Below are 15,247 nucleotides of genomic sequence, written 5' to 3' on the forward strand. Positions count from 1 at the left end.
CAAGTCTTATTTTACCCATGGAGCTATTCTAAGATATGTTTATATGTATGGTGATCTCAGTCATCATGTTGACTTTAATAAACTCAATGTTCTGCCAAGACTTAGCAATCCTTAGTCCCAAGGAACTCCTTGATGGATGAGATCTACCCTGGCTTTCCACCAAGCTTTCCGAACAATAGATTAGTAATGTAATTTTCCTCCCTAATTTCTCAGTTTTGTTCTTGGCTCATATGTCAGTCTTGCAAAATATTTGGATGAGTCACCTGATTTCAGTAATTATCTGTTTCTGTCCTGTTGATGAGGTCCCCAAGGCTTCATGCACTTACTGTATTTACCATCTCCATAGTAAAGAGTATATGTAGGTGAGACCTCCTCAACCTCCTTCTTAGAAAGGCTGAAACAATATTGACTAGCATTAGGTGGCAAAAACAGGTGAAGGGCCTAGTGATGGCAACAGGGAGAGGAAAAAGGACAAATCTGAATGATGAGAGAGATTCTGCTAATGAAAAACAGATAGGACTTGGTGATTGGTTTAATGATAAAAGAATAGGAAGAAGGAAAGATGCCCAGGAGATGACAGTGACCAAGGGAGGTATTGCTGACAGGATGAGTGACCTAGGAAGGGCCACCAATAGGGAAGACAGCAAATATGGTATGAGATGAGGTGAGATTAAACATCATTGAAAGGCGTGATGGCAAAAATTTACTCACTCAGTTTCACCAAGGGAAAAATATCACCAATGTTATGAAAACTCACAGAGAGGACTTGATCCTGGGTTCCTCCAAGGGGGATAACCACATGCTGACCTCTATTCTAGACCCATCTATCACTGCTGAATTTAGAAGAAATTTGCCTCACTTTGTTATTGCTAAAAACAAATTCTTTCTTCTCTCCTTAGTGTTTAAGGGTTAAAAGTCTCTTTTTTTGGGGGGGGGGGACTGCAAATAAAAAACTTAATTTCAGAACCTGAATCCATCATTTATACAGTCTCTCTTTATTTAAGAAGGAAACAGCTGCATGTACAGGGCTGGTTCTTCCCCTACACTGATCCCAGGTTAAAGCATTTACTGGGAAAATAGCAATCCAGTCAAGGCTGGCACACATTCAGTTTCCCTTTTGAAATTTGAAGAGCTTTCAAACAGGAAAAGCATATAAAGTTATTGACAATCCCACTATTGGATAACTTTAGATCAGCATGGTTTTGGCCTAGTAGCTATGATGTAGCTAGGGCTATAGATTTACATGGGGATGAAATCTAAATTCAACTTCCTTAATCTGAGCAGCAGGCTCATCTGTGAGATAAGAGGCAAGACCTACATGAACCAATTCTCTCACGGTGGAGCTTGGACCACTCCAAAATTCTGGCTTTGTGATAAGGAAAACTACTTAGAGACTCAACTATAGACTCAAATTCCAACTCTCACCACTAGATGTCGCTGTTGCTCAGAAATTAGAAATAGGTATAGTCATCTCTGGGTAACTTCAGCAGATAGGTCCCAGGACCCCTTGTGAACATCAATATTCTTGGATTGTCAAGACTCTTATAAAAAATCGCATAGTATTTGAATGTAATTTATGTAAATACTCGAATAAGTTGTCTCTAATTATAATACATAACTATACATATATACATAAACAGTTGTTAAATTGCTTTGTTTATTAACAAGAAAACCGAATCTGTACATGTTCAGTAAATACACAATTTTTTCCCCTGAACATTTCTAATCTACAGTTGAATTCATGGATGTAGAACTTGCAGATATGGAGGGTCAACTCTTAACTTTTTTCTAGGGGTGGCAGGACTGAATGTAAAAAACCCAAAACCTTCTCTAAATAATTCAACAAAAATATACTGGATACACCCATGCTTCAACATCCAACATTAAGCCAAGAAATCTAATTTCAATGAAAATCAACATACCATCTCCTTAAAGTAGAATATTGCTTTCTTGAGGAGACCTCTTCCAACCCCAACCCTGGGATAAGTCCTTCAACCAGATGTCCGCATTGCATCCCGTACCTAGTAGTCATCATGTAATAACTTATTTAAACCAGCCTCCCCTTCTAGACTTTATGTGTGGAGAGGGCAGGGCCCATTTCTCCTGTGCTGCTGCATTCCTATACCTAACCCAGTAATAATGGCAACAGCAACCACCAATTGAGAATGTATCACCATCCATGTTGAGCCCTTTACACTTACTACTGTTATCTTGTCCTCATTTTATAGATGAGAAAACCATGGCTGTTTAGTTAGAAGTGGCAGAATCAGGATCCCATCCAATAAAACACAGTATCACAGCCACTTGAGCCACTTCCAAGAACTTCCACCCTATTCATCCAACTTATTTACCATTCCCTCCTTCAGGAAAGCACTCCCACTTATTTTCTCTTGATCATATAATGCTCATTATCATCTCAACACTTCATCTTTATTCTCTCACAATCCTCTGCCATTTGTCTAGAAAAATGATTCTCAAGTTAATAATTAAACAAAATCAATAGGGTACCTACCTATCTAGTAAAATGACAATTTTCTGAAAACATAGAGAACATAGAAAGATCAACACCAAACTAGTATAATTGAAGTTCTGAACTTACTAAAGAATTTGAGCAGCCAAGCAAAAAAAGAAAATCCCTTATTTTAGGGGAAATTTCACAAGACTTAGGCTTCTCTATGTCAATATTTACAATATTCCCAAGAAAAATGTAAACTAAGAATTTTATATCTAAATTGTTTTTACTGTGTAAAGGTTACAGATAAAAATATTCAAATATGCAAAAATTTAGAGGAATTTTTCCATATGTCTTTCTGAGGAAACTATTAAAAAACTATCATTAATTTCTGCCAACCAAGAGATTACTGAGAATGTTTGTCTGTTTTCAATGTTTAAATTGTAGAACTAGAGAGAAAGAAGTGTGCAAATGGCAGATCAGAATGTAAACATTATATATTCCCACAATGTAGAAATGAAACAACTAATAAAACTCTGGAAGGTAAGGAGAAAGAAGGCATGGGATATAATAAGTTCTCTGGTCATGTAATCTCTAATGGTTGGCAATCAAGGCCTATCAGTTAAAAGCTGAACTGACACATCAAATAGAAGTATAAGCATATTTAAAACAGTACAAGAGAAAACTCTTAGGAAAGATAATATTGGCTAGTATTAGAGGTGGAGGGGAGACTACACTAGTTTTAAATATGGTTCGTATGGCTGCATAGGGATGTGTGCTTGTAATCACTGTGACCCATGAGAGTTTTAAGTTTGAGGCCAGCCAGCCTTGGCAATTTAGTGAGATCCTGTCTTAAAACAAAAAATAAAAAGAACTGGAGTTATTGCTCAGTGGTAAAAATCCTTGGGTTCAATCCATAGTAGCAAAAACACTAAAAAAATAAAAGAAATTGCTCATATGAAATTATTAGTGGCTGCAAAGAATGTTACAACTGCCAGAAAAAAAACTACCCACAAAAGAAAGCATATCTTATATTAAAATACCTTAAAATTCACCTAAATAGCAAAATATAATTAAAGTAAGCTACAAAAAAAAGGGGGAGGACAAATTTCTGAAACTTTATAAAAAGTTTATCTTTCATAAAACAATTGCTAAGATTGCCTACGAGCACCTTGTTATCTATCCAAAGCTGAAAAAAAATAGTTTCTAATTAGAGCTCATAATGACCTATCAGCTAGACAGGACCACAGAAGTTCTCTAGTCTAAACTCTCATTTCATGGGTAGGAAAAGACTGAGAAAACTCTGATTTAGTCCAGGTAATTCCAGCATTAATCTTATATCAGCCAACATTTCAAGTACCTAATACCAGTTGGTATCAACCATATTACTTATCATCCTGGGATTTTCTTAAAAAAAAAAAAAAAAAGTTCCAAAATAGTAGATTGTTACTCTTCTTACAGAAAAAGTCAATCCATCCAATCAAAAGAAATACACACACACATACACACACACACACACACACACACACAAATAACCATTTGCTCAGTTCTAGGGACAGCATAATATAGTGGAATACTGGCTGTTCAGCAAGGCTGCCCAGGTTCTAGTCCCACACTTAAAACCTTCTCTAGCTGTGTGACCTTGGGCAAGATGCTTCTGCTATCCTTGCCTCAGTCTTCTCACTGTGAAACAAGAATAATAGTTCCTACCTCTTAGGGTTGTTAGGAAGCTTTAGTGACACATATAAATAAAGTTCTTAGAGCATGTGTGACACAGTAAATATTGAATATATATTATTTATTATTTCCACTTCATAGGTATTCTTAAATGGTAGTTCCTACAAAAAGCATAAAACATCGTTTTTTCTTGGAACCTGGTGATTTTTTCCCTTGGTGAAACTGAGTGAGTAAATTGAAGAATGAGTTATTTTTCCAAACAAACAGATACAAGACATTTGATGTGTTCGTTATTTTAATAACAACACATATACCATGTTATTACCATGGAATGTAAGTTCAGGTTAGACAAAGGAATTTTACAAGTATACTAAAGCATGCTGTAGTTTACCAAAGCTTGTGTATAATGTCTGACCAGACCAGCTTGCTCAAAACCAGCAATCACTTCCATTTTAGGTAATTTGTTTAACACTTGCAATTCATACAGAGAAAATAAATATACTGCACACATTAAAACGGCGTTCTTAATTTACCTTTGTATTAGCACTTAGAATACATATTTCTCTTTCAAGATAACATTTAAAAATTATTCTAATACAACAGCAAAAATATAATTCTGCAATTATAAAAGAGCTAAAGTGGAACCAATAATTAAATTATTATGTTTATAAGTGTGATTCTGAAATAAATACTACTTTTATCAGTTCTGTTGTGAGCTTTCCAGGTATGGTTTAAACACACACACACACTCTCCCTCCCTTCTTCTCTCTCTTTCAGTTGTGGGAAGATTTACAAGTTATATTTCATGCACGTTTGTGAAATGTAAAATAGTTCTTTAAGAGCCAACTAACACTAAAAAACTGAAGTTCTTAAACCAGTTCACAAGGCAGGTAGAAAAAAGTTAAATTAACTGGGTTAAGTAGGATTCCCACCCAACATTCAAAATATGTGTATGATATTCTGTAGTAAACTGGGAGTAATTCAGGCCTGGCCTTTTGTCTTCTTTAGAAGTAATTTCTGTCATAAGCATTTAAGAAGGTGAGTGTTGTAACACTATCCAGTGTATGTTTCTTTTATGTTAACTTGACTTCCCTGAGTGATCCAGTCAATGAAGTCATTAATAATTTGATAACCAGGCAAATCAAGTGGGCAAGAAAAGAAGCCATATTCAAAATACCGTATTACAGCCTGAACCCACTCAAGGGATTTATTTTTTGACATAAACATATAACTTTAACATAACAAAAACAAGCACTTCCAACAAGACCAAGACAGCATCTCTTCTTCTAAGGTTTAGGTTTTGCCCAGAATTCCTTATACATGGAATAGCCCATACCTAGAGAAAAAGAATGCTAGTTAAGTATTAAAATATTCTCTTCAATAGTAAGAAAATACAAAACATTCACAGAATAGCTAAAAATAGTACCCTTGCTAGTACAGAATATTTACAAAAGGAATAAGATCCTATTTTCCTAAACAATTTAAATTTCTAAAACTCTTTATATATATAATTTCTCAAGGCTAGTATGAATATATCACAATGTTACAATATTTGTTTTAAAGATCAACGAATATTGATCTAGCATTTTTAAAAGGAGTCATAATGTTGCCATAACACCAGATAGTCAATAAATTATAGCCAGGCGTGGTGGCCCACACCTGTAATCCCAGCGGCTTGGGAGGCTGAGGCAGGAGGATTATGAGTTCAAAGACATGCTCAGCAAAAGCAAGGCACTCAGTGACATCCTGTCTCTAAATAAAAATACAAAATAGGGCTAGGGATATGGCTCAGTGGTTGAGTGCCCATGAGTTCAATCCTCAGTAGCCTCCCTGCCAGAAAAAAAATTATAATGCCAACCAAAGCATATATATAAAAACATTTTAAAGGGCTGGGGTTGTGGCTCAGCGGTAGAGCGTTCACCTAGCACATGCGAGGCCCTGGGTTCAATCCTCAGCACCACATAAAAATAAACAAATCAAGGTATAAAAAAATTTAAAAAAACATTTAAAAAATCTTTTTCATCTTTAAAAACTCAGTAAAATAGCAATCAGGTCTTTCTCAGAAAACTGATGTTACTACCAACCCTATTTGCATGTCTAGATTCTTCAATGAAATTATAAATTCAATGATAGACTTTAAAACCTAAATCTTTCTTTAAAACCTTAATAGGATATATCATAGACAGTAAAACTGTATCACACTTTAATTATTTTTATTAATTCAATTTTTAGGTGAAAATGACTTGTATTTTCAAACTGCTTCAAGGTCTGCTAAAAGTACCTCTCTTGTTTTGTTTTTAAAGAAATACATTAATGGGAAACCACAAATTTGAAATTTCCTTTAGGAACCTACCCAGAGTCATCGCTCCTACAACAAAGCCTTGGGCTGCCACACGCATATGAATCAGGTGAATGGACATTTTAGTATTTCCCCTGTTCTTTAATTTGTATAATCCATATGCAACAATTGCTGCAAATCCTGCCATTCCTATAAAACAAATAGTTGTAAATATGTTAGATGCATAGAGGAAGGGGACCAAGAGGATTTTAACATTAATCAATGTCTTTTCTATTATTTCTATAATTTATCAGATCATTAATTAGCTGAACACAAATAACAGTTTAAAAAAAATTTCCCCCTAGAACCCAAAAATCTATAATTGATAGCAAACATTAGCAAATTCAGAAAGTCAGGGTTATTTTTTAAAATGTGGTTTGTGGAGCCACTAAATAAAGTCCTTTTAAAGGCGTATCAGGGAATAATAGGAATTAAGCTAATGATTATTAAAACACAACAAATATGCTCAATGTCTTATATATTATGGAATGAGTTTATAACTCTTCCTTCCTGTCCTACTGCTCTTCCTAAAGGCAATAACTTAATATCACAGAGACAATCTATACTTTACCAGCACTGAGAGATCTTGCCTATATACTTCAAAATCTGAGATACTATACTGGAAAGTATAGCACTGCATAGACAAAGCAATAGAGCAATACTAAGAGTTTGAATTAAATGGATAATGACCCTAACATTCTATGCAAGGCCAAGTTCTCAATCATTTAGAAGACAAAAAAACATTCAGGAATGACATGATCTTGGATGTTTTCAAAGTGTAATCACCCATGTACTTATAGAAAACCTTGAGGAAATAAAAAAAAAAAAGACAGTTCAAGAAATTAATAAGTGAGAAAGAAATAAACAGAGTGTGAGATATGGTGGTAAGCAATAGTTAGTAAATCCTATGAAAAATACCTGGGTGTGATGGAGGAAATTAATAGTAAAAATTAATAATCTGATATTAAAGTTATAATTATTAGAACGTTCATTTTAACTTTTGAAGTAAGTGAAAAAATACACCCCAATTAAAATTGTAAAACTAACTACCAGTAGTATAGGAATAGCTGAACTTCCAAAACATTAAAAAAAAATAATAAAAGAACAAACGAAACAATAAGCACAACAAACAGAAAATAAAGTATATAGTAGAAACAAAACTAAGAGAACTTATTACAATAATATCAACATAGGTTAATGTCCTCTTCTAGATTAAAAAAACAAAACCTGGACATATTCTTCCAGGAGACATAACTAATTTACACTAAAGAGTTAAAAATAAAAGAATTTGCCTAGATAAGACTAGGCAATGCAAACAAAAAGAAAGCAGGGGTGTCAATACTAATATCAAAGTAGAATTCTAGGTTAAAAAGCACTGATTATGTCATACATGCAGGCATTTTATAATAAAAGGTTAGTTTATAAAAGTAGTCATAAACTTTAAATAATCTAATCAACATAGCAACAAAATAAATGAAGCAAAAAATTGTTAGCAACATAAGGCATATCATACTTGAAGATGACAAAAATGGGAAAAATAATGTTTCTATTAGAAAATGACCAAATTAAATGGTGTCATTATAACTTTACTAAATTATAATATTTTAAAATAAATAAAATTCAATATTTTAATTTAAAACATAGAGATCACCTATTCTTTCAAATGTCTATGAAGCTTTGGCAAAATGAGAACATGTATTAGGCTACAAAGAAACTTTCAAATTCCAGAAAGGCTGTATTCCAAGATTGTAAACACAAAATCAAAATTTAGCTATCAAAATAGCCATATATACACACCACTAACCACTGAGAAGTTAAGTACTTCTACTTGAGTATGGAGGTTAAAATAAAACCTGAGAGATTAGGAAATTCAAGCAATTACATTAGCACTGAAAAGGATCAAGAGTACAAGCTCTAGGAAAACTAACCAAAGACAAAGAAAATCAAAAGACACCATTAGAAATGAGAAAGGATTTAAGGAGAATGGAGATCCTAGAATGTGGTACATTTATCAATTTCCATTCAAACCTTTTGTGTCCTTAAATACAATTTTGTAGTTTTAATTTCTCTAGGTAAGCCTTAAATATTCCTAGATGTTTTGTGAGGCATTCATGAAATTGATTTCAGTTGTTCTTCACTTATTTTCTTAGATTTCCTATACAGATAGTTATACACATAAAACTATATGTAACTATCTGTATAGGAAAAATACACACACACACACCCCACTTCCTAAAGTATGTACAGCTTTTTTCATGTACTTATACAACTTCAAACAACAATAATAGTGTGCACATATATTCCTGTCTTATTTCTGACTTTAAAGGGTATGTTTTTAATGTTTCAAATCTAAAAGTATAATTTGTATTTCTTTTTGATTTCTGGAATAAACTTGATTCTAATACACTGATTTTAAGATTTCAATTGAGATGATCACGTAGTTTTGTATTTTATGTCTTCCAAGGGACTGCATGCCTATGTGACTCACCCCCAGTAAAACCTGAACACCAAGGCTTGGTAAACTCCCCTGGATGGCAGTACTTTGCATATGTTGCCACATGTCATTGCCAGAAGAATTAAATGTCACTGTGTGACTCCACTGGGAGGGGATACCTGGAACATTATGCTTGGTTTCTCCTGGACTTTATCTCACATGCCTTTATTGACTTTAACCTATAACCTTTTGCTATAATAAACCATAACCATGACTCTAATACTTTTTTGAATCTTTTGAGTCTTGCTAAGTCATTGAGCCTGAAGGTAGACTTGGGATTCCTCAACTCCTCACTGATATATGAGTCAATAAGATAAGATGTCTGAATACACACAGAAGAATTTTGTATTCGGCATATTTCAATAACATAATAAAAAATACTTGAAAATAAATTATTTTAGGATGTGCTCAATGAATAAGCTTATCATGCTTTCATTGTTTTAAGCTTATAGCAGATTGAGTATCAGAATATCGAAGTCCAACTTACCAATAGGCACAAATGGTGCTTCTTTAGCTTTTCGGATAAGTTTAGATCCCTGATCTTCATCATATGAAGAAAGAGAAATATCTGTGTTGGTTGACATAGTGATTGCTTGAAGAAACTTCCTGAAAGAGAATTTCTATGAGGTTCTATAAAAGCATCTAGAACACTATTCAATACCTGAATGAATGTAAATATTCCTAATTTCCATGAGTAACCTGATATGTGTTATTCATGAACTTTGAAAAATATTTTTAGAAATTACTATTTTAAATCTATAGCCATCTTTAGAGTTGTATATATTTATTACTCCATAATTTTACCTTTTCTCACAAACAACCAATTTCTTTTAAATGTCATCATACTATTAAAAACAGTATTCAAAACAAAGTGATAATTCCTACTGACTCTTCAATATCATGTTGGAAATTCTATTAAGCACTTTAAAGTATAGTTAAACACAGTTTTAATTGCCTTCAAATGCTGATTTGGTAACTCCAACATGCCACCTTTGAATATTTCCACTGTATTACACTAATCTCTGCTATTGATGGTAGGATTTTTTAAAGATTATTTCAAATAGCCAGATTTTCTACCTAGTTTATTATTTATTCCTTTTAGAGACAAAGACTTATTTTAAATAATGTTGCTAGAAATGGCTCCTTTTAAAACTACTTTTTTCTTATATTGTTCCTTTAATGGTACCCAAAAAAGCAAGTGACCAGCCTGACACTTATCTGAACTGCCCATAAACTTTACCCTACAGATAAAATAAAGAAGTCAAACACAATACTAAGTGCTCTGACCATCCCATTATCCATATAAAATCCTACCTTCACTTCTGAATTTCTCATGTGCATCACACTCCCTTCAATAAGAGAAGCCCTCATCAACAATTTGCTATTCGAACAGGATAAATGGCAGTAAGGGCCCTCAAGAAAATGCAATTCTAAAGGGGGTGGTATTTTTAGTATTTCTTTAAATTATTTTTTTTTGTTCTAATTTGTTATATACAACAGCAGAATGCATTTCAATTCATAGTACATCAAGGGCATGTTTAGTTTGAGAATTGAATTCATCCCTCAAAGCCCCACTCCATTGAGAAGAACCATCTAACAAAGAAGAAAACTTTACAGGGGAAAATTCAAATTAGACTTTTTTTTTTTTTTTGGTATTCCATTATTTCAAAAGTGAATAAACTCTTATTAAATTTTATTATATATAAGGCTTAATAAGGTCCAGGTCCAGAATGCTTGGTATATTTAAAGAGATAAATATTAAATACTAAAGGAACTAATGGTTCAAAAACTAAGTACTATTTAAAAAGAGAAGTGAAAATGTGATTAATTGCCAATAATGTAAGAGACAAAACTGAATTTCAAAGGAGTGATGTCTAAAGAAGGCTTGAGAAGTTTCATAAAGAAAAGACATGAGATTTGATTTGAAGAACTAAACAGAGGAATTTAACACTGAGTTTATTTTAGGCTGGGATGTTTATTAGCTGCCTTCATACCTATTCATAAACTTCTCAAATATATAACTGTGTGTATCACAAATCCTCTTTCCACCTTTTTTTCTCAATGCCACATTGTAATGACATTAAATCTCTTAGATTTTCTCTATACTTCTGGCCTTTGCAAAAGCTGATTCCTTTTCCTATGACAGTTTTCTTCTCTCTCCCCACTTTTCATCTCCTTCGGAAACTTTCTTAACCCCTATTTTTTCAGGTTTGCATCCTAACTAGTTTCCTCTGGAAAGTCCTCTTTGATTCTTTAAGTCTATAATATGTACTTTGGTTATGCAATCCTATACTTTCTGTATCTATCTCCATGATTTACTGTAACGACCTGTATAGAATAAGTACACCACAAAATGTTTGTTGATTAAAAGTTATGTTTCTCAACAATTAAAAATAAGTTATATGTATTTGTAGAGTTAATCAGTCAGTATGAAAAAAACCAAACTGTATATACTTAAGTGATAATTTCTTTTTCTTTAAATTTTTTTTATCTTTATTTTATTTATTTTTATATTTATCTTTATTTACTTTTCTTTTATTTATTTTTATAATAATCGAACCTAGGGCCTCGTGTGTAGGAGACTAGTGCTCTACCACTGAGCCACAGCCACATTAATTTATTTTATTATTCATATATATCTATGAAAAAAATAAATGATGAGCTAAGGTCTTGGTTTCTTGCAGCCTCAAGAGACAAAACCATTACAGACCACAATACATTTTCTTTGGCAGATACGTTTTCCTCCTTTGCCTTAATTATTCCCAATCTAAAATATCACTTGACTATTGACTTTAAAATGTAGAAAGTTGGTGTGTTTTCCTCTAATTATTTCACATGTGGATGACTATAATCATCCACAGGTCCATTAAGCAAAAAGGTTTTCTCCTTTCAGGAAGGGGGGAGATAACTCTCTCTTTACTGTATATACAAAGAAGAACAGACGAAGTCTGTCACTTTCCATTCCTTGTCTATGATACAGACTCTGAAATTTGTATGAGTAGGATATTTGATTTAGCTTTCTGAGAGAAGCTTTGCAGTAAGAATCAGGGTGTAGGGCTGGGCACAGTAGTACACACCTGTAATCTCAGTGACTCTGGAGAAGGAAGAAGGATTTCAAGTTCGAGGCCAACCTCAACCATTTAGTGAGACCCTCCACCCACCAAAAAAAAAAAAAAAAAAAGGACTGGGGATATAACTCAGCCATAGAGCCCCTCTGTGTTCAATCCCCAGTTCAGGGGGGTGGGGGTGGGGATCAGGGTGTGGAAAACCTTGTGGTTATTATTTGCTTTAAAACACTAATGATTAGGAGCTGTGGCTGTGGCTCAGTGGTAGAGCACTCGCTTGGCACATGTGAGACACTGGGTTCGATCCTCAGCACCACATAAAAGATAAATTAAAGGTATTGTGTTCATCAACTAAATATATATAAAACACACAAAAGAAATAATGATTATCTGTCTCTGATCCGGAACACATCATGTACACATTTCGAGATAAAAGTCAGTAAAGATGAATATTAAAAAATCTAACACATATAACAGAGTTGTTGTTCTAAATTCAAATTATATCTCTATTATTTTTATAAATGATATATCTAATGTAGTCTATATATTCTTATACCTAAAATACTTTCTGAATATAAATTTGATAATTGTCTTAATGCCATCTAGAGTTTCCCAAGTATTCATGATTTATAGCTACTAAAATTGAAAATGTCATTCTTAAAGTTTCAAAGTCAATAACCACAAATCATATAATTTGAAAGCAACACACACCAGATGATTATCAATACCCTTATTTTATAGGTGGGAAAAGGGTCCTGAAGGATTATATGAATTGCTCAAAACCAGGAATACATCTCAGGGAGAATAGAATCAGAATAGTAGGATTAGATCCAGCTCTCCTGATAGATTCCAGGGTTCTTTTGGATTGATAAGAGATTACTAAACCATCATTCTATTGATGCTGGTACAAATTTAATCTGAAAAAATAAAAGTACATTCTTTAATTAAAACCCACAACACTCTCTTTGAATTGTAAAAAATTGTTTAAGGCATGTCTACATTAAATAGTCTTATTCCCTCAGTGATTTTAACTAATCCAACAATTTTTATTTCTTTTGATTTTCAATCATCTTTTCCACTAATTTTCCTTTAGTATCTCATTCACCCACAGTGATTACTCCAGATTTGCCAGAAAGTTGAGCAGAGACAAAAAGAGGAAATGATAACAAGATATTCAGTTTGTAGAACACCAATTATTCTGTAAGCTTACTACTACTACAAGAGGTGAAAGGGAAAATGAGCTGCCTAGCATAAGGTGATGTAAAGGATCTGGTCAGAGTAACTATGATCTAATACAATGTGTCAAACTTTGATTCTGCATCAGTCACCTGTCAGCTTGTTTAAAATGGCTGCCAACGCCCCAGCCTGAAAAATCTGACTCAGATGATTTGGGACAGGACCCAACAAATCAGTATTTAAAGAGGCCCCCTTAAATGATTCTGGTGCACAAAAAAGTATGAGAGTATCTGCTACACAGGACTTCGAATTCGTGTTGTGCTAAACTACTTCAATTTTCAGAACTTTGCCATCAAACCGGTCACACTGAAAAGTGCCTTGGTACTTTCTGAAGCATAGATTCCTTTGGTGGGTATTACCCAGAAGAAGGAAAGAGCTCCTTCCAACCAAGAATAAAAGCGAAAGGCGAATAATACTGCTAAATCATTTTGGCTTCTCACAGTTTTGAACTCACGCTACGCATTTGTAACCTCCAACTGGCAGATTTACTTGTCAGAAAGAAATTTTAATGCTGCTACAGATGGTTTATATCAGGCCTTAGGCCTTCTCACCTTCACGGCGTAGGATAGGGTCGCAAAGGATGGAAGGAAACACCGGACTGGGAATCAGGGAAGATCTAGGTTGGAAGATCCTCTGGTTTCACGCCCTTTCCTCAACCTTTCACCCTCTTGTCCTCTCTCTTCCCGTGACCTTGTCAGGGCTCCAAGGCCGGAGCGCTCACGCTCACTATCCCTCCTCAGCCCCGGATCCCAACACGGTTCCGAGCTCAGGGCATGCTCAGGCTCCTCCTCCCCACAACCGGCCCCAGTAGCATCCCCTCCCCAGGGCCCCAGGGTCTCACACTTCTCTTGCTTCAATCCTCTCTGCCTCCGCATCCGCTCGCCGAAAGGACCCGGCCTTGTCTACCGACCCTTCCTTCCCACGATCCGCGAGACCCGAGGCCGCCAGCTACACGTTCCTCCCTTGCCCCGGCCATCGCTCCCCTTCAGCCACCGGCCCCAAACCTCCCAAGATCCTTTAGATCCATTCAAGCGCTGCCCGCTTTTTCCGGGGCCGCCGTCGGGTGCGCCGACTCATAATGCCGGCCTTACGTTCCTCTTACCGAAAGCGACAAAACCCTTCACCACCAGACCGGCGTGTGTACCCAGTCCGCGCGCCCCGTCCGCGCGGCTACTCCAACTCCAGCCCACAGCCCATCCCAGCCAATCAGAAACTGGCAACCGGTCGCGGGGAGGGTCGTGTCCCCGCGTTGCGTGCGTGTGAGCACGGCGCGTGAGGCTACCGGAGCGGATTCCGGATTGGCTGGGGCGTCGCGGGCGGGCGGGGCTCACGTCCCTGGCTCTTGCGCCTAGTGCGTGTTAGACGTGAGGCCTCACAGTTGAGAGTTCCTACTGGGTTGTTCCCTGGTTGCTGGAACCGGTTCTGAGGCTCCTCAAATTTCCTCTCCCTTTTCCCTTCCGGGAGCAGGAACGAACTTCGCGTAGGCCTGGTTCTGAACCCGGCCTCTTGCGGAACGCCGCAGGCACGGAGGGGCGGGCGGTGAGCACCTGGGTCGCAGCTTCTCGGGAGGCGGCGTGTGTGACGGGAGCTCGCGCCGGTCCCGGGGCGGCGGGGCTGCTAAGCTTACTGTCCATTCCGCTGCCCCGGCGATTATCCGCTCTGAACGTGTGCAGTCTGGTCTCTTTGAAGTCCCTTCAAGTTTACACTCCAGTGGAGCAGTGGCCGCTAGAGTAGCGACTTCATACAGGGGTGGGGAGCTTTAAAGAAAAGTCAAGAGGCCTGTGGCTGCCAGTTTCTGGGGACAGGACTCCTTGTTTGTTCATAGGGCAGATGATCAGTGAATACTGACGAACTGATGGAAAACGTTGTCGATTGCATTGGGGAGGTATGTGTGAGTAAATTGGAGTTTAACAAGGCTGACTGCTAAGTGCTGTAGCATACAGGTAGGTACTAAAATGCCATGGGCTGAGGATTTTGAAAATCAT

The 15,247-nt window shown here is 36.0% G+C and overlaps 1 protein-coding gene across 3 annotated transcripts; it reads right to left on the bottom strand.

The window, feature by feature from the left end:
* Positions 1 to 4,646: 4,646 nt before the first annotated feature.
* Positions 4,647 to 14,473, bottom strand: Higd1a (HIG1 hypoxia inducible domain family member 1A). Of its 3 annotated transcripts, none has more exons than XM_026408086.2 (4): positions 14,365 to 14,473; positions 9,449 to 9,567; positions 6,483 to 6,617; positions 4,647 to 5,465 (listed from the first exon to the last, which is right to left on the bottom strand). In XM_026408086.2, the coding sequence occupies exons 2-4, from the start codon at positions 9,543 to 9,545 to the stop codon at positions 5,416 to 5,418; spliced, it is 282 nt and encodes a 93-aa protein (XP_026263871.1). In that variant the 5' UTR covers positions 9,546 to 9,567; positions 14,365 to 14,473; the 3' UTR covers positions 4,647 to 5,415. The 3 variants fall into 3 exon arrangements, with proteins under 3 accessions (XP_026263871.1, XP_026263874.1, XP_026263872.1); XM_026408089.2 differs by lacking the exon at positions 14,365 to 14,473 and adding an exon at positions 14,104 to 14,358; XM_026408087.2 differs by lacking the exon at positions 14,365 to 14,473 and adding an exon at positions 13,814 to 13,911.
* Positions 14,474 to 15,247: the final 774 nt, after the last annotated feature.

The sequence above is a fragment of the Urocitellus parryii genome, chromosome 3 (genome assembly GCF_045843805.1).
Source record: "Urocitellus parryii isolate mUroPar1 chromosome 3, mUroPar1.hap1, whole genome shotgun sequence".
Lineage (NCBI taxonomy): Eukaryota > Metazoa > Chordata > Mammalia > Rodentia > Sciuridae > Urocitellus > Urocitellus parryii.

What these genes read in the sequence shown, in the direction of transcription:
- Higd1a (XM_026408086.2), bottom strand. Translation starts at nt 9,545, where the DNA reads ATGTCAACCAACACAGATATTTCTCTTTCTTCATATGATGAAGATCAG. An exon ending in AGCACCATTTGTGCCTATTG is followed by an intron (nt 6,618 to 9,448) that starts GTAAGTTGGACT and finishes TTTGTTTTATAG; the next exon opens with GAATGGCAGGATTTGCAGCA. An exon ending in TGTAGGAGCGATGACTCTGG is followed by an intron (nt 5,466 to 6,482) that starts GTAGGTTCCTAA and finishes CTTTTTCTCTAG; the next exon opens with GTATGGGCTATTCCATGTAT.